The following is a 20508-nucleotide window of genomic DNA, read 5'->3' as shown; positions in this document are numbered from 1 at the left end:
AGAAAAGACATTACAAACTCTCATCCTATCTTCCAACCCATACTGGGTGCATGGAAAAAATTTTCTAAACCTAAAAGGGGTCACAATAACTTTGATTCTCTAAAAAAATCTTTCACTTCATGTCATTTGCTTGTCATTGAAACTCACCATAGACCCTCTATGGGAGAAATTAGGGATAAAGAAACTAAAAGACTTGAGTGGAGGACCGGCTTGTCACCCATTTAGTCTCCTAAAAAAACAGTTTAACATTCCTTCCTCTTCATTTTGTCAGTATCTGATTTTGAAAAAATCATATTGATAAGTTTCTTCTCAAAAATTCTCGCATCTCTGAACCAGCAGTAAACTTGATCAATAATATTGATCACAGTATATTCTGGAGTATGGAATTCATATATAAATGTTTAAACAAAAGCTATGAATTGACAAAAACCCATAACATAATAAAATGGGAGGCTGAACTTCACTTAAGTCTTGATCCTTCTGAATGGGAAAAAGCTTGTACCATTTTGTACTCTGCCACAGCTTCAATGTCCTTACAAGAATCCTACCATAAAATTCTTACTAGATGGTATTATACACCTGCCAAACTTTCTAAAATAAACCAAGAACATTCTTCAACCTGTTGGAGAAATTGTGGGCAATATGGGAGCTTAATTCACATCTTTTGGCATTGTCCTATTATTAAGTCGCTTTGGAAAAATATTAATAAACTCATAAACTCAATACTTTCAAAAAAGATTCACCTCTCTCCTCAATTGGCACTTCTATCGTTGAACTCAGATCAGATAGACCCTACCTTAAAACCTCTTGTTATCCACATCTTATTAATGACTAAAAATGCTTTGGCCTATTACTGGAAAAAGCCTGACCCGCCATCGATTCAAAATATTATTGAAAAAGTTAGCCTTCACAAAGAATTTGAACGTAAGCTAGCCATGTTAAACAACTCCTATGACAAATTTATGAAGAAATGGACTCATTGGATAGAACTATATCCTTGAACCCCTATGGACTACAATATTTTTTATATATATATATATATATATACACATACACACACCCCATGTTAGTTGGTCATTCGATTAAACATTGGTCGATATATTCACCTAATCTAATACCATATTGGTTGGTCAACTACTATGTTTAAATTAGAATTGACATAGAATACGTGTTTGTGCTTTCAAATGTACGTATGTAAACATCGTCTCTATTCATTTTAAGCCATTCTGCGTAATGGCATGTTTGTATTAACAATGTTTAAAAACGTTTGTTCCCTATTCCCTCCTGGTCCTCCCTTGTTCCCCCCTCTTGCCCTCCCTCTCCATCTCCCTCCCAACCCCCCCTTCTCCCCTTCCTTTCCCTTTTAAATTTCAAAACCAATAAAAAAAGTTTGGAAAAGAAATGTAATAGAGAAATTACAGTTAACAGGAACAGTGGAGGTAAAGGATAAGGTCCGGAAGACAAAGTAACATTTCAGTGAGAGCTGCTCGTAGGATTGCTAGAGAGGTAAAAGACAATTTAGTAGACTCTGGAGTTGTGGTACATTGTTCTGCTGTTCTGAGACACCTGCACAAATATGGTCTTCATGGAAGGGTCATCAGAAGAAAACCTCTGCTGTGTCCTCACCATAAAATTCAACATCAAAAGTATGCAAAAGAACATCTAAACATGCCTGATGCATTTTGGAAACAAGTCCTGCGGACAGATAAAATAGAACTCTTTGGCCATAATTAAGCATGGGGGGTGGATCAATCATGGTTGTGCTGCAGCCAATGGCAGAGGGAACATTTCACAGGTAGAGGTAAGAATACATTCAATGAAATTTAAAAAAATTCTTCATACAAACATAACACCATCTCTGAAAAAACTGAAGTTGGTTTCTACAAATGGATAATGAACCTAAACACACTTCAAAATCCACAATAGACGACCTCAAAAGGTGCAACCTGAAGGTTTTACAATGGCCCTCACAGTCCCCTGATCTGAACATCATTGAAAATCTGTGGCTAGACCTCAAAATAGCAAAGGATGCAAGACATCCAAGGAATCTCACAGAACCGGAAGAATTTTCCAAGGAAGAATGGATGAAAATCCCTCAAACAAGAATTTGTTGTTACATGCTGTGATATTTGCAATAGGGGTGCTACTAGGTACTAACTATGCAGGGTGCCCAAATTCCTGCACCGGACCGCTTTCCTTTCTGTAATTTTTAAAAATGTAAAAGATGAATTTTTTTTGCCTAAAATACAAAGGAAAAGTGTCATCTTTAACTTTAAGCAAGGTTTGAAAAGGAATTTTCCAAGCTAATCTTCACTTTATTTTTTGCCTTTTTAGATTTCCTTATACATCACAAACTTATTGAATTCATGGATTCTGCACTGATAAATTGTTGTGTCAATCACATGTTCACTGTCTTATTCAAATGAAAAAATAGTCATCGCTGTTACATGGTTTCAAAGAAGATTTTTGCATTTGCAGGACCAAACAATATAAGGGAATACTGGCAGTTCATTAATCAAAAATTGTAAAAAAAAAAAAAATAAATAAATAAAACACGTTTTGTCTCAAATCTGTCCCTGCACAGAGTAGTCACATACCACTCCTGCCTGAGATTCAGAAGGGCTCTGTGCACAACAGGCAGGTAAGTTGCACTGTTAGTGCTTAGATACATTTTTTGCTGTTTGTAAAGTCCCGGATACGCCCTTTATAAGAGAATCTGTCACCCTTTTTTTGGACTATCAGCTGCCGGGATTGACATCAAGGGCTTATCTACAGCATTCTGTAATACTGTAGATAAGCCCCCGATGTAACCTGAAAGATAAGAAAAACACGTCAGATTATACTCACCAGAGGGGGGCGGTCCGGTCCGATGGGTGTCTCAGTCCGGTCCGACGCCGCCCATCTTCATACTATGCCGTCCTCTTCTTCCCTTCCTGTAGTGGCTCCGGCGCAGGCGCACTGCTCTGCCCTGTTGAGGGCAGAGCAGAGTCCTGCAGTGCGCAGGCGTCGGGAGAGGTCCGGTGCCTGCAGCATTACAGAATGCTGTAGATAAGCCCCTGATGTCGATACCAGCAGCTCATAGGGCAAAAAAGAGTGACAGATTCCCTTTAAGCACTGTACTGAGCAGTCCCATAGACATTGGATGAAGTGTAAACCATGCATGCACAACTCCATTCTATTCAGATCGGGGCTGCAGAGCCCAGAGCAAAGTTCTCGGAATCGTTGAAGGTCCCAGTCGTCAGGCCCCCGGGATAACTTGATTTTTGGGGAAAAGCCCTTAAATATAATAGATATATTTATTTAGCAGGAATATAAAATGGTAATATAGGGTGATATATTTGAGCTGAGGGTCACATTTCTTCACTGTAATAAAAAAAAACTAATATTGTTTTCAAATGCAAAGTAAAGAATATATTACAAACACAAAGAACCATTGTGCAAATGCACAAGATTATAACGCGTTTGCACGTGTTTAATAATTTAATCATACATACTGTACATTACTTCCAGGCATATTGGCAAGTGCTCAAAACCAATATACACTCTACTCAGTACACTGCATGTGTCAGGCAGCCTAAGGGAAAAGCTGTTCTTGATATCCAACTTGGCGCAAAGTACAATATCTGTACATAGATCATTTGGCTATATTTTAACTCGTCATATTGAGATGTGTTAGAAATTTCAACTCAGGAAAAGTAATTTCCGAATTGTTAAAAACAGATTTTTGGTTTCAGGCTTTGAAAATGTTTTTTTTCGCCTAGGGTTGTACATAGAGATGATCAAATCTCTGGAAATTCTAATTCGCCAGCTTCGCCGAATTTTTGCAAAATTTTAAAATTTGCATCAAATAAATTTGCAAAGAAGGGAAAGTACAGCAAAGCCTCCGATCGCCCTGAAAAGACGAGTGCAACACTCTGAGGTCTCCCACAACTGAATCCAACTTTTTTTTTCAAGCTCTTTAAAGGGTTTGGTCACTTTCTCTTGTTGGTGCATCTTTCCTTACAAGTTCATCAGCACTTTTGTCCATAAAATGGCTTCTAATGGAGGAGCATGTGACCCGAACAGTCCATCAGCCTCCTCCAATAGTAAAGCAGCTTTCCCATGTGAGGTTTTTTTTTACAATTTCTAGAAGGCTGATGGACAGGTCTGGTCACATGCTCCTCCACCAGCAGCCATTATCTGGACTATGTGTACAGTTTCTTCAGGTTATTTTTGGCTTTGTCTTCGTATCTCTATGGCTAAGCTGTGAGCTGTAATGTTCACTCACTATCCTAATTCTCCACAAAATAGCTGCTGCATTCCCCACTTCTGCTTTTATATAGGTTCTCCTGGGTGAATGACCTTCTATGTAGATATTATGGTTAAATGATTAAAGGACCCGCTCCAGAAAATCTGTTTTATAGAACCTATTACTAAAATAATAGACGGGTCCTCTTTTCTGGATGCTCATCTTTTGGCAAATTTGAAGAGTGGCACATGGAGTACTGTGTACAGTTTTGGGCACCGGTGCTCAGGAAGGATGTAATGGAACTAGAGCGGGTACAAAGGAGGGCAACAAAATTAATAAAGGGGATGGGGGAACTACAATACCCAGAGAGATTAGCAAAATTAGGATTATTTAGTCTAGAAAAAAGATGACTGAGGGGCGATCTAATAACCATGTATAAGTATATAAGGGGACAATACAAATATCTCTCCGAGGATCTGTTTATACCAAGGAAGGTGACGGTCACAAGGGGGCATTCTCTGCGTCTGGAGGAGAAAAGGTTTTTCCACCAACATAAAAGAGGATTCTTTACTGTTAGGGCAGTGAGAATCTGGAATTCCCTGCCTGAGGAGGTGGTGATGGCGAACTCAGTCGAAGTGTTCAAGAGAGGCCTGGATGTCTTCCTGGAGCGTAACAATATTGTATCTTACAGATATTGTTAGGTTCTTTAGAAGGACGTAGATCTGGGGATTTATTCTGACAGAATTTTATAGGCTGAACTGGATGGACTAATGTCTTTTTTCGGCCTTACTAACTATGTTACTATAAAAAGAGTATATCTTATTTTGGAAGACCTTTACTTTCACTGTGGATTAGCTGTAGCTTACAGAATGTAGGGAATTTCAGCAGATACTGAGAGATCCTTATGAAAAATACACTAAGAATATAATGTATTCAATTTTAAAGAGGCACCCACTAAATTTGCCAAATCGCTGCCTATCCATGTGCCAGAAAGCAAATTTAAGTCAGCTATGGGATGAATTAAACTTGTGCAATAATTTAAGTCAGTTTCAGGCATAAAGCATTGTAAATCTGTCGGGCTACAGGAGACCACATCCCCTCCTCCTAAATCCCTCCAGCATTTTATTTTAACGCTACACTGATGCAAAAAATTTCACAAATTTTCATGCAACAAAATTTGCTAATTTTTCATGCCAGAATTTTGTCACAACTGTTCTCAACAAGCTTCATTTTTTGATCATCTGGATTCTTAAATACCAGGTCAGATGATAATTCTAGAGTAAAAAATAATTTTAAAATTGACCTGCACATTTGTTTTTGATCAAGGAGATAAATAGCCTTAATATATAAATAGCCTCAATCCCCTGATGACGCCAGTTAGGCTACTTTCACACTTGCGTTTTTTTGCTGTGCGTTTTTTTGCGCACACAAACGCATGAAAAAAAAGCATCATGCGTGCGGGTTTCTTGCAGGTTTTGGTGCGTTTTTTTAAAAACGCGTGCTTTTTTTGTGCATACGTGCGCATTACAATGCGCACATATACGCACCCATAGACTATAATGGGTGTTTTGCTATAAAAAAAAAACGCATTGCGTGCGCATGCTTTTTGGGGGCAAGTCGGACGCACAAAAAATGCAACAGCGCACACTACAAAAAACGCATGCGCACACAAACGCATACAAACGCATGTGTATGCGCACCTATGCGCACCCATGTTAAAGCATGGGGAAAAAACGCATGCTTTTTTTGCACTAAAAAACAGCAAGTGTGAAACCAGCCTTAAGCTGGTGAAACATGTTGAGGAGGCTTAGGGCAATCTTTTAGTAGCACTTGCCATGCTGGGGCAATAGATTTGGTAAATAGGTAGCGGCAGCACCTTGGTCCATACTCCTGAATGATATTAAATACATTATTAGGACTATGAGCACTTTATAAGTTGAAAGTCTAGTCAATAGCATGCTAGTGACCATGAAGATATACCAGTGCAGGCTTTAATAATTATGTTTCCTTTAGTGGTATTATTAAAAGTTAATTTTTAGGTAATTAGTTAAGGGATTATTTGCCTTTGGTCAAAGCAACTACACAACTGCCATTCTGGTGGACTTAATGCAGTCATAAATTACATTGTGTAAGAAGGCAGGCAGTAAAGTCAGGTTTGTGTCTCTGAGATGGTTTTTATTTTGACTGGATTTTGGGTCCAGGATTTAGGAGAGACCAAAAGAGCCTGTGTGGGAAAGGTCGTTCCCATATTCCATTCTGGGTTTTACAGGCTTAATAACAGGCAGCTAGCTTAGATCAGCATAGTGTATGGAGCTGGAGAAAGAGCATTCACGGTGGATAAGTCTATGCTAGAGAATGAGAAATGCATGTAATACCAAGTTCATGAGACCATTTGATTTATTTTGCCTTAACCAGGGAAAGGGCTGTTTTGTTATTCATTTGTGCTGAAGAAAGGATCATTTTGTTATTCATTTGTGTTGAGGCAAAACTGTTTTCATCTTGGAGCTGTAAAGTTCACGATGTTAGAATCTGTTCAGTTTGTGACTATCCGCCATTTTCTTGTAGTGTTCTGGCTGCTGGTTTTTTTCCCCTGGTGCTGGGTTTGTCTTGGGTCAGGTGATTCTATCACCCTTTATTAACCTGCACCTGTCTCCCATTCCTTGCTGGACAACACTGTTATTCTGCTTGAGTCTGGGCTTGGAGCTTTGCTTTGTCTTCTGTGTGTTTAATTAGTTCAGTTCTGGGACCTCTGGTTCTGCTAGTCTTAGTTTCTGTTTTCAGTTTGTTTCTGCAGCCTTCTCTTTGTTTTCTATTAGGAGGTGACCCGTTTTTGTACCCAATCCTCAGATCTTTCAGGGACCCCCTTCCCCCTATCTATAGGTCTTCGCTGGAGATAAACCTAGGATCGTCGGTGGGTCTATTCGCAAGGAATGGGTCGCCCACTCCATCGCAGGGTATCAGCCTAGTTGCAGTGCAGGGTCAGTTTTCCCCCTCTTACCCTAGTCTTGTGCTGCAGAAACGTAACACATGAAGGACAATAAACTTTATTCTGTTTTGATATAAAAACCCTGTGTCTGTGTGTATCCAAGTGGCTACTAGAGAGCTGAGACCTCTGCAATGGTCACCCAATGGGAGCCGCATCCATTTGCCATGTTTTATCTAGAAGGCAGGATTCTGTCTAGATTTGATTTCCAGAATTGCCCGACTGTGACTTCTTCATGCGTTTTGATGGAGCACCCTCTTTATATGTTGCGTAGAGGTGGGTAAACTTTAAGACAAGTATCAACAAAATTGGTCTTGAAATAAAGTATCATTATTATGATTGCAATAATGGTGTTTTGGCAGACCGCTACTTTCTGTCATTTCTATTTCATCCGCCACAGCAACAAGAGAAACATACAAAGTGCAAATGACACAATTGAAGCCTTTCAAGTCCACTGTTTGCCAGATTGAGAAAATAAGACACCACATCTTAAAATTCAGCAGAGCTACTGGGAGTGCAGAAAGGACATTCCCAGTACAATAGGCCCATTTAGCTCATAAGAGTTTGCTTTCAACAGCAGCATTCCCCTGGAAACCATCGACTTATTTTCACAAGTAGATCCCATTTCCTTACCTTGTAAGCCTTGCCAGGTGTCCTCTTTGAGTTTGGCCATATCACAGGAGGAACAGGACAATTATTTCCTTTCAGTCCTTGCCTTTCCACTTAGAGACGTTTTCAATGTCTCTTCTGGAAGAAGAATACGAAGAAGAAGGGGCTGTAATAAAGACAGCAGTGCTGGATGTCCGAGCTAGGAATTCAGTTTCTACAAGACACTAAGAATTGTCTCCCTTAATCCTAAATTGGGGAGGCAAACAACATTGTAATTTTCATCATTACCCTAAACGGCCAAGAAATTTTGTACCCGTGTCAGGAGATATTTCAGATGGAGTTGTGGAATACAAGTATGGTCAAAGCCTTTTCTGTTTGCTGCACAATTCCCACCACCCATCACACCAGCTGGCTTATAACTATCTTGTTCCTGCACATTTTGCCCTGAAATATTATTTACTCTAATATCATCATGTATCCTCTGCTACCAGAATGGGAATGAACAAAAACAAGTCTGTGCAGCATGGAAAGACAGTGCTTTCTATAGCAGAGTATGAACATATAACTACATGTTCATTACTAGGGTCACAAAGAGTCCCAAACTCTGCACAATCTTTTTGAGTGGCTGAAAGAATGGAATTAAAGAGTAACAATCATTTAATTATTTTTTCCATAAGTCAATAATGCACATGAAAATAAGCAACTTTGTAATGTTTCTTAATAGAGTAATCCACTTCTTTCTGCTCCTGGACTGATCTTTCAGTCTCGTATTCTCAATTCACACATAATATTTGTCTTCAGTGAATACAGATTTTCATATTACTAAGGTAACAGTTGCTGCTCATAAAGTTCTATGGAGAAGGAGGGTAGGATGGAGGAGCTAGAGACAGACACAGATATTCTGCTGCAAGTTCTGCTGATATGACAGTTACACTTTAAAGTTCAACTGTCATTTCAGGAGAATGTGCAGCAGAATGTCTGTCTGTCTCTACTCCATCTGTTGTTTCAGGAGAACTTTCAGCAGAATGTCTGTGTCTGCCTCTAGTTGCTCCATCTATTGTTTCAGGAGAACTTGCAGCAGAATGCCCGTGTTTGCCTCTACCTCCTCCAGCTGTTGTTCACGAGAACTTGCAGCAGAAAGTCTGTGTCTGCCCTAGCTCACCCATCTGTCCTTTCAGGAGAACTTGCAGCAGAATGTCTGTCCTAGCCCTAGCTCATCCATCTGTCATTTCAGGAGAACTTGCAGCAGAATGTCTGTGTCGGCCTCTAGCTCCACTACCTGTCATTTTAGGAGAAATTGCAGCAGAATGTTTATGCATACTTCTAGCTCCTCTACATGTCATTTCAGGAGAACTTGCAGCAGAATGTCTGTGTCTGCCTCTAGCTCCTCTATCCCCTCCCTTTTCCATAGAACCTTATGACAAACAACTCCCATCTCCAATCTCAGTGAAAATCTATATTCACTGCAAAAAGATTGCAGGTGACTCAAAAAGCAGCAGGATGATGCAATTTGATAGTGAATCCAGCATGTGGTGAGATAAAACACTAGAAATCAGAAGCATCTTTGTGTATTTATGCTTTTCTCTGTCTCCCTCTCCATTGACTTCTTTGGGTTGCATTTAATCTGATCTATCTCCTGGTCAATCTCCAAACAGATTTTTGCATTAAGATTTATGATGCATTAAGGAGGCATATTGTGATAGGATCTTTGAGATGACAATATCCCTTTAAATATAGGAAACACAATTATTAAAATTGAGGCATGAAGATGAGAAGTACTTACCAATAATATTTTGGCAAATTTGAAGAGTGGCTCAAAAGAGTATATCTTACTGTGGAAGACTTTACTTCCACTGTGGAGTGGCTGTAGGGGATTTCAGCAGATATTGATAGATCCTTATAAAAAATACACTAAGAATATAATGTATTCAATTTTTAAGAGATACCCACTTCTTAATAAATTTGCCAAATCTTTGCCTATCCATGTGCCAAAAAGCAAATCTAAGTTAGCTTTGGGGTGGATTAAACTTATGCAATAATTTAAGCCAGTTTCAGGCATAAAGAATTGTTACAGAGAAAATCATCAACGTTTCAACCAATATGGTCTTTCTTCTCAACATCTGTAGTAGGATCATCGGTGGCTTCCAGTCAAATGCAAAACTAGTAGCACTCAGTTTCATTCGAGCCTTACTCCTACGTTAGTGCCGAAGTCACACACATTTAAATATATGATCCAATTATATTATACATTGTAATGTTTTACATTTACCTGTTCAGGTCATAAAAGAAGTATCACATCTTCCCTTAGCATGTGGCGATTTTGGACCAAGGCACAAAATTCCGTATTATTGATCTTCAATCCTATTTGAGCAACTGGGATATTATGCATTTGTATATGAACAAGTTGATGATTATTTTTCCTTTTCCAATAAATCCGAGTTCTTAGATCTTTATGAGGCGTCTTCAGGTTGACGTTACGAAGTATAAAGAAGGTGATGCTGAAAAGCCTATTAAAAAAAGCACATCCATTAACTAGTACAATTAAATATTGATAGGGAAATCTTTAGTAGAACCAGTGAGTTGTAAAAGACAAGTCAGCTACTGAACGTAAGTTTCACGTTCATGCTTGGGTCGAACTTCTTACAGCTATCTTATATGTGTGGAGGTCTCCTGAATCTCACACTAAAGATGACGCCAGGGGAAAGAAGGATTGGGCATGTCGAATTTTGACACTTAATCACTTTGTTTTCAAGGGAAGTAAGCCACCACCAAAGATGTCTGACAGCGGCTTACTTCCCTCTCCCCATTAAACACACATTAAAAGTCTACCAGACAGGGAATGCATGGGTATGGGGGATGGGAAAAATAGTCAACAGCCAATAAAGGTGTAGGAGTCGAGACACCTTAACACAAGTAGAGTATTGACACCTGTGAGGACTGAGGTGTCTACTCATTCATATCTCCTATTCAGATCTTCTTAGCATTGCAAATATCATGTATCTCATATATTATACTTTTTTTTGTTTCTGCCAAATCATCACTGGATATGATCAGGATAACCATATGTCAGCCATATGTGTGAAATCAGCTGCATCATCATCATTTACACCTCAAGCCTTTTCTCATCGTAGCTTCACACATGAGTTTGGAAAGCTGCACTTATTGTGGAAATATCGTTGTCTTAAAGAGATTGCCTCACAAAATATATTCCTGCTCCAAAGCAAGTGAAATTATGCCTTATGATAAGCAAACGGACAGCAAAGGGCAGAGGCATAACTACAATAGTAGTAGGGGTTGAAATCGCATCAGGGCCCTAGAGCCTAACGGGCCCAAAAGGTTCCTTTTCCCTATATGATATAACCAATACTATTAAATATTTGTAATAATTGGGGGCTCCATTGGAAATTTTGCATTGGGGTCTATGAGCTTTAAATTTCACCACCGGCAAAGGACCCATATATTGCTCTTGCCAGGGGTCCTCTTCTGTCTGTGCCTGCTCCTAGTGGCCATATTAGTTCCCAGAGTTACAATATTTACTGATACGTGACCAGTTGGCTTCCTACAGTGAGAGCTTGCATGCTGGGCATGGATTTTTTGTGGCAATCTCTGAAGATCCTTGGGACCCCATGAGACATGGCTGGGTGGGTAGACACAGGTAAAATAAAATAAGTTGACCCACTGTGTTGGGCAAAAGGCGTGGGCACATATCCATGGTGGTGGGTGTGAGTGACGCCACCAGCTTATTGTCAGCTCTTAGAACGTGGATACCTACCATAGACCATCCTACCATATATCATAAGTCCGGAAAGACAACTGATGTGTTCATAGGCTTAGAAACACTAAGGGCTTCTTGAATTTTCCATGTAGTCCTGAAATAGATCAATAAAAATTTGAGCATTTATTATCCAACGAAAACATTTCCAAATAATATGTCAATTATATATAAACTACAGGTAACAAAATGAATAGTAAATGCATAATAATGATTATGTAAAATATGCAGTTTCAAAAGTATCTTCTAACATTTTGCTGTACTGTCTAATACTTTTTTTATTGGACGCTCATTGTTTTATTTAAAATAAAAATAATTAATATTCTTGGGAAACTCAATAAGCCATATATAAAAGTACTTGCGTTTCACAAGGAACCTTATGTGTGCGTCTCTGGGTGGTGTCTTCTTTGCAATATTGTAGTAGTTTTCATTAAGAGGGCTGTATGTATATGTGTGTGCAGTTATCTTTCAACTAGGCAGAGCAAGACACACAGCATCAAGGTTTTAGGATGCCCAAAAGAATGAAACCTTTCCCATCTGCGTGTTGACAGGCATGGCCTTACCTGGACCACCTTAAAGGGCATCTGTCAGTAGGATTAACCCTTCAAAGCTGTCTATATGGGCACGAACGTCATAAAAAGCTGAATAAAATGACACCTTGGTATCTGTAATCCCATGAATGGTTACTGAGAAATCCATGTTTGTTCTTATATGCAAATGAGATTAAAAGATCTCTGTGCCACAAAGATCTTTTCAGCTCATTTGCATATTATAAAAACATTAATTTCTCGGGAACCATTCATCGGATTGCATATATCAAGGTGTCATTTTGTTCAGCTCCCTATGACCTACATGCCAATATAGACGGTTGAGAAGGTTGATCCTACTGACAGATGTATTTTAAATAGATTCAGATGAAATAAAAAAGGAAATCTGCCAAAACGAAAAAATGTATAATAGAACCAAACAGATTCCGGCTTCATTTTCTCTGTAGTTTCTTGAAGAATAAAAGCAGCAACCTGATTGGTAGCACAGACCGTCCGCTCCAATTTTCCATTTAATAAGTACTTTAGTCCATTTGAACCTATAGGTAAAAGTTGCTACATCGTATTCCTCAACACTGAAATAAGATCTGTTAAGGACGGAGAATCTCAGAAAATATGTTTGTAGGATAGATATAAAAGAGCTTTTACTTTGCCATTAGATATGAGGATGTATTTTTAACACTCAGCATATGCGGTCAGAAATAGCTTTCAGCCTCTCATCCAGTGGATCAATTTGCTTAGAGTACAAAAACGGCAAAAATGCAAAGTTGTCAAAGACCTGAATTGTTACAAAGACGAGAAGAACGTTTTATGTTTGCAAAGAAATGTACAAACTTTGAAAATCCACAATACACAGTTATAAGACGTGCAAGTGAGCCAGTGCCTGGGGAGACGTGAGCCTGATAACGGCATCTTTTATACTGAGATTTATGCAATATCTATCACATCTCTGTAAAGAACCACAAACAGCAGCGCTGTGTGAATGATGCCTACGTGATGGCATGGAGAATACCCATGGTTCATTACAGATATACTATGGACACAATGTGCCGCCTTATGGTGTCCCTCTATAGCACTCATGAATGCACATGGTGAATACTTACAGGACAGAATATCTCTGTAAGGCCAGGATCACACATGCAAGAAACTCGGAAGAGTCTTGCATCTTAATACCCAGCACTGCCGCCAGCACTCGGGAGCGGAGCATGTGGCTGCATAGAAATACATGCAGCCGCACGCTCCAGTCCCGAGTGCCGGCGGCAGTTCCGTGTATTAAGATGCGAGACTCGTCTGATTTTCTTGCATGTGTGATCCCAGCCTAATACTGTGCCTGATGGCAGAAGAAAATTGTATATCCCTATACCATACAGTGGTAAAATATTGATCCATAGCAGGGGCGGACATAACAATGGTGCAACCTGTGCAGGCGCATGCAGACCCAAGCGATAGCCTTTAATAGTATTAATTTTTTCATATAGGCCATACAGACTTTTTGGGATTCTAAGCTTCAGGGCCCAGGTGTTATTGAACCCCTACACCTATTGCAGGTACGTCTTTCGATGCATTCATGATGTTACAAGAGCTTACAAATCAAAAGAGGCGCCAGGGATTTCAGAAGGTGGTAGGAGGGTTCGTAACGCTATGGTGTGGTGGCCACGTACTACCGATGCGGCAGCTGAACCAGGGTCCTATGAATAGTTTTGTTCAACTCTACTGTATACTCGTCACCATTGTTATAAGAGATATTGCAATAAAAAAAGTCACCTGTTCTTGTGTTGTCTTCTTTCAGGATTTCAGCTCCAGAGGGCATCAATTCTCATTAAGGGGTTCTTACCTGCGATGCTCCATGGGAAAAAAGTATGCAAAGTAGCTCTCCTCCATAGGGAAGAGAATAGTCTTTAGTGCCACCTACTGGAGAGAGCTAAACTATAAGTCAATGTCAGATCCTCGAATGACAAATCTGCATCATCTCTCTTTTCTCAATTGTCTAGATAATTAGACAAATTTACTGATGGGAACTTAGGAAAGGGCGGTAATAACAGTCGAGATCCTGCCGGAGATATTGGATGTCAGCTCACTGCATTTGAACCTGACACACAGTCACATTCACTTTATCCTCGCATACCCGCTCCTCAAACACCGCACACCAGCACTGCCGCACGCCACACATTTTATAGGGATCACGCTTGAACATACGTTACTAATCTGTTCTTGGGTCTTTTTGAGTCGCTGGAGCTCGGGTGTGTCTGTGACAATGCTGAAGCCTCGGCCTTTACTTTCTTCAAAGTCTCTTTTATATTTTACCTACAAAAGAAAGGAATAACCTTCAGCAATATATTACTTACTGCACACGAACAATTCACATATGACTTATACAACAGTCTATTAAAAGAGAATGTGTCAGCAGGTTTTTTTTTGTTATTTATTCTGAGAGCAGCATGATGTAGGGGAAGAGACCCTGATTCCAGTGATGTGTCACTTACTGGGCTGCTTGGTGCAGTTTAGCTACAATCCCTGTGCTTTCTGCTGTAGATGTAACAGTGGTAGAATGCTGAGCTGTGTATAACCCCGCCCATATACCTGATTGGCAGCTTCCTGTATACACTGTCAGCAAGCTGCCAATCAGTAGTGAGGGTGGGGTTGCACAGATTAGCATGACTGGTCTGCATGTGAAAGCTATTCCCACAGTGATAATCTGCTGATAAAACACTGATTGTATTGGAACTGCAGCCTAATAAGTGACATATGAAGTGAACCTGGAATCAGGTTCTCTTGCTCTATATTATGTTGCTCTCAGGTTACATAGCAAAAACCTGCTGATAGATTCCCTTTCACATACAAGAAAAAAAATCAGCTCAACTTAATAATATGAAAGTCCATTATTTGTTAAGAATTGAAGAAATATGTATTCTATAAGACATGGGATTGCTAGACACCCAACAAAGCCATCAGAACAATCCAGTGATCACCATAGGCCTTTCTTCAGAAACTTTTGTGATCAGCTGATATTACCAGGGTAATTAAGTTACATATTTCCCATTTCTTCTGCAACTTACTTTTTAGCTTGACAGTGTAGACTGGGGCAGAATAGCAAGAGCAGGCTCTGTAAGCAACTCTTCACTCACCCTCCCCGTGCATCAATCATTTTCTGAACACTCCATAATTCAATGGATTATGATTCATGCCCAGTAACCGCAAGTATGCGATTTGCCACATTCTGACTAGATATGTCTACGCAAATGTATTGACATGTCTAGTTGGCATGTGACGGCATATATGCAAATTGCATACTTGCGCACACTGGGAGGATTTACAAATCTGCTGTCACACAGAGTGACTGCATACTTGTAGCTTAGGGCTGGACAACCCCTTTAATTGCTTGGCCACGCCAAGGGTGCACTCAGCAACTGTACTTTGGTTTAACAGACATTCTGTGCCGACAGACACCCTGTAAGTTTATCCCATAACAGAAAAGTGTCCGATGTCAAGATGATACTTCCCAGAATAAATCAGCAAGGAATACTGCAGATGTTTAAATGCAGATCTAGAATATAATACAGTCTGTAAGTCAAAATTTGCACCGGAAAAAAAATATTTACAAATTGCCCAACTTTGTTATAAATGAATTGTATGTACACATTTGGAAAAAGGCATTGAAAAAATGGACAATAAATGTGCAATTTATGGGGATTTGTCCTAAAGTTTTTTGAAAAATTTATATAAAGAATGAATCATAGATTTTTCAACAATGTAAGATGAATTATTTAGTAATTTGTGCCACCACGAATATAAAAAAAGAATCATTGCAGGAGGCAAATTTGGTCCTGGGATGAGCTGTGCGCTGATGAGGATCATGTGAAGCAGTGAGTGCATTGTGGACGCACGCTGAATAGTTAATATATCTAAATATATAGTATACGTGGCAAGAGCAGCACTGCCATGATGAATGTGAATCACTCATATTGTCAAACATAAGCTCTCTTCCTTCCAAGGAATAATAGATAGGGCTTCAAAACATATGTGGCGTATTATGTCACTGTAACAAAGCGGTATGGCAGCTTTAATGGGGATCGACAATGAGTTTGCATTAATTGCCCAGAACAACCTAACAATGTCTGATCTGTGGTCGAGGGGTCTAACTTCTGGGAGCCCAGGTGATCAGTAGAATAAAGGACATGTAGTGTTGCCATCCCGTAATTAAAGTGCCTAGCACTGCAATGTCAGGTAGTGCATCTCTACAACATCTCAGCCCATTCCTCTGATGCGTTTTTGTCTTTATATTGCAGTAAAGTACTGTATTTAGGGATAATTTTTACCTAAAAATTATCAAACACACTGCACATGTGAACACAGCCTATAACTAAGCAGATTTACCATTCAACTAGAATGATGATCCCTGTGCGTCTAAGGCTTCGTTCACATTTCTATTCTAACTTTCCATTTGTCTGCAGGTACCTAATTGACCGTTATGAGGTCCAGCTGGTCGCCATTTTTTTAGAATGGAAGAAAAATTTGTGCATGGAGAACTTTCTTCTTTTACAAAACAATTCAATAGGGGTTGGTGTTGTGAATTCCCTGGCTCAGACTTCTGAGCCGAAGCTCCCCCTGCTCCCTCCGGTGGTTACTGGAGGTAGTGGAGCTGGCCAGATTGACAGATTTGTCACCTGATGATGATGATGACGATTGGAGATCTGGGGTTACGGATTGGAGTATTTAAGTCTGCAGACTTCCTGCAATCCCTGCTGGTGATTGCTTTCCTGTGTATTCAGAGGTCTGATGTCTCCTGCCCTGTTCCTGTATTGTTCAGCTAAGTAATTCATTTGCTAATCCTTTGCATCTGATCTGGTTTTGTCTATCTCTGCTTTGTGCGGGTCAGCCAGCTCCAGCTGGGGCTGTGCTGAATCACCGCCCATATGTTACTGCATGTGCCAGTTTGTTCTGTCCCCTGTTATATTAGTCTCTTTTGCTTTGCTTCCAGTTAATACCGGAGTGCTGATATAGTGGGGGCGAAGTCGTGTGACTTCAGTGTTTTTGTGTACATCAGACGTGTTGGATTTTTCAGGGTTTTTTGCGTGATTGCAGACAGTGTCTTTTCTTTCCTATCCTGTCTAGTCAGTGTGGGCCCCATCATTTGCTCAGTCTATTTTTCTGCCTGCGTTTGTGTTTCATCTTGTCTCACCGACAATATATGTTTGGGGGCTGTCTATTCCTTTGGAATCTGCTCCGGGGCAGTTTAGATTTAACCTTTCTTGCTTTAGGCTTAGTTAGCTCTCCGGCTGTGCCGAGGCGTCTAAGGCAACGTAGGTATGCTCCACGGCTACTGCTAGTTGTGTGGATAGGATCAGGGGTCTGCAATCCGCTTAGTTACCAACCTCTCTGGTTTTCTGGTGGCTTAGCCTGTTCCTGCCATCCTCCTCGGTGACCCATTCATAACAGGTTGGGGGCTACGGCTACGCTGCTTCCATTTATATTTTGCTGATTATTTATTCAATTTTTTTGCTCCCAAAAAAGAACAAACAAACAAAATATCTAAACGGACATGTGAACAAATTCCCATAATGGCATCTTTCCATTTTTCTGTCTGTTGGGAATATTGTAAATAATGTCTGGACCTTCCTAATAACATCATATATTTTTGACTTCCTGGTGATGATAAATGACTTCTGAGAGGAGTTCAGAACTCTTGAAACTTTCCTCAATAGTGCAAATCACATTTTTGTAAATATACGCTGTCAACAGAAAGGAAGGGTGGCATTTCCTATTCTATTTTTGCAGTGTAGGGGCGAGTCTGAATGACTTCATTCCTGCACCAATGAGCCGTAATGCAACAGTAGTTTTCTGCCACCACTGAGACAGACTTGATGTAGAAAGCTGGGTGCAGAGTTTTCACTTACAGTGGTTACGGAAAGTATTCAAACTTCTTTAAATGTTTCACTCTTTAAAGGGGTTTGAATACTTTCCATACTTATGACCATATGATATTTCAGTTTTTCTTTTTTAATAAATTTGCAAAAATTCTACATTTCTGCTTTTTTCAGTCAAGATGGGGTGCAGAGTGTACATTAATGAGAAAAAAATGAACTTTTTTAAATGTACCAAATGGCTGCAATGAAACAAAGAGTAAAAAATTTGAAGGGGTCTGAATACTTTCAGAACCCACTGTATATGCAACTCACTTATAATGTAGCTACTGATGGATCTTATTTGTCTCTCTGTAGTAGGCAAAAAGATGCAAAATGTTTACAGGGTTTTCCCACAATACATAGACGATTAGTGATCAACTGCTGGAGGATCCACAATTAAGATCCCCATGAATCATTAGATCGGGGGTCTCAAATCCTGTTCTTCCCCGGCACAGAGTGGTCACAGACCGCTTCTGCCGGAGATTCAGAGGCCTCTACTGATGTCACGTCTACAGAGCGGAGGCTTCTTTTCCGGTCCGCTGTGTAGACAGGGCAGAACATCCAATCAGACTGACCTCAGAATTCCCAGCCCGTCGCGTCAGCAGAGGCAGCTGAATCCCTGGCAGGAACCATTTGTGACCGCTCTGCCGCCAAGGGAGAACGGCGCCGTGCACAACAGGCAGGTAAGTTGCAATTACTCGCCTGTTAGTACTTAGATACATTTTTTGCATTTTGAAAAGTCCCGGACACCCCCTTTAATAATCTTTGAGATGAACACAGTATGCCATGATTAAGAGTGGGTTAACTGCTTAAAACGCGTAGGTCCCTCACCTCATTTTATGATGTTACTCTGTTACAACTTGCTTTTATTCAAGAAGATTTTATGCTCTACTGATGTGGCTGGACTAAAGATGCATTTTTGGACTCTCATTGGAATGCTACATAGGGGCATGGTTCGTTCCTTGGATTAAGCCTATCTACACCTGGTATATCTACAGCTAGTAAACATTTTGCTTTTTAGACTTAAATGGGATATCTGGGATATTGTAAAAAAAAAAAAAAAGGTGCCTAAACATTAACAGGCAAGTTGTTGCTACCTACCTGCCTGTTGTGCCTGGAGCCGTTTTTCACCGACACAGTGCAGAAACAGACCGCTCCTCCTGGCGATTCAGATGCCTCTGCTGTAAAGAAGCCACTGTTCTGTTGGTATAGCATCAGCAGAATCGCTGGCAGGAGCGGTCTGTGACAACTCCGAGGTGGCGAAGAATGGCAAAGGGCACAACAGGCAGGTAGGGAGCTGTTGAAGTTTTGTTTGTCTTCAGCAGGCGTAAAAGCAATCAGACATTTGTGAGAAAACCATAGTTTACTTGTGACATACAGGAACTATACAAATCATCAACGGAGAGGAAAAACGAGACTTATCCTAAGATGGCTGCTATACAAAAGAATGACAGTTTAAACAAGAAAAACAGTTATGATACACTACATATTATTAAGCATCAACATATGCAACAGCGCCATCTGCTGACACTGCAATGTAACTCCTCCAACATATAAGTCTGTAGCTTACTGCATGGTTTTCAACAGGAGCAGCCACTTGACTGTTAGTGCTGAGGCACATTTTTTTTAACAAAGTCCCGGATATCCCCTTTAATATATTCTGCCACTCCATTCAACATCTATGGGGCTGACAAAAAATTGGTCTCACCATAAGGTGGATTGGAGTGTGTAGGACCTTCATGGTAGTTGGTAGATGTCCTCACTAATGGTGTTGTCCCACCTTTGCATCGGATAGGTGACTACTTTCTGATTATTGAGGGTCTGGCCGATGGAATCCTGACCGGTCATGAGAATGGTATTCTGAAATGCCCCTTTAATATTGGTGGTGGATGTGCACGCACTACACTGCTATTTTCATTTTCGATGGGACGGTCAGAGCAAGCCAAGGACCGCCCTGAAATCTGAACTGTTTTGGGCAGCCCCATAGATAAGGAAATAATGGCACACATGAGAGGTCAACGCTCAGTCCAAAAGGGCATTTCAGAGCCTTATTGCTAAGTAGAGACAACCCCTTTAATTGTAAGAAAATGTAGACCCCGTAACCTAGGACCAGACATCAGAAGTGAATTTGTGCCCAGGATTTGCAATCTTTAGACCACATAGCAGAGAGCAAGTAAGAGAACAGCAGATCTTGTGACTGTGCTATTATACGACAAGGTGACTCTCTGTAAAGCCCTCTCCCTTTTCGAGGTTATGGACTGTGTATATTCAGTTACCTGACTCTGAATTTCGCTCTGTTGTTTCAGCCGGAGGTTTTCTGGCGTATCTGCAACAGTCGTAAAGGACTGTTTGGGATAGTGTCTATAAAAAAAAGAAAAAATGGTGAATGATATATCACACCGAAAGCACTGAAGACTGAAAGCATTAGGACTCGTGAGCTATTTCACACTATCTTCAATCCTAAAATG

General features: G+C 40.2%; 1 protein-coding gene across 9 annotated transcripts in view; it reads right to left on the bottom strand.

Moving 5' to 3' along the window:
• NEBL (nebulette) overlaps positions 1 to 20508 on the bottom strand; it is a 215104-nt gene that overhangs the window by 104893 nt on the left and 89703 nt on the right. For 5 of the 9 annotated variants that reach the window (XM_073581843.1, XM_073581833.1, XM_073581837.1 and 2 more), the window contains exons 1-2: positions 10090 to 12216; positions 7845 to 7958 (exon numbers count right to left, since the gene is read on the bottom strand). Coding sequence is in view for 2 of the 9 variants with exons in the window: in XM_073581841.1 (XP_073437942.1) it covers positions 14334 to 14441; positions 20317 to 20401 (193 nt within the window). In the remaining 7 variants the exon portion in view is untranslated. Of the gene's footprint in view, positions 1 to 7844; positions 7959 to 10089; positions 12217 to 14333; positions 14442 to 20316; positions 20402 to 20508 lie in introns of those variants that run through there. The other 4 variants (XM_073581841.1, XM_073581842.1, XM_073581834.1 and 1 more) reach the window with 3 other exon arrangements.

This window comes from Dendrobates tinctorius, unplaced genomic scaffold, assembly GCF_039654945.1.
Source record: "Dendrobates tinctorius isolate UK_male_01 unplaced genomic scaffold, ASM3965494v1 ptg000070l, whole genome shotgun sequence".
Taxonomy (NCBI): Eukaryota; Metazoa; Chordata; class Amphibia; order Anura; family Dendrobatidae; genus Dendrobates; species Dendrobates tinctorius.
Note: the sequence above shows the minus strand (reverse complement) of the source record. Positions and strands in the feature narration are given on the sequence as shown.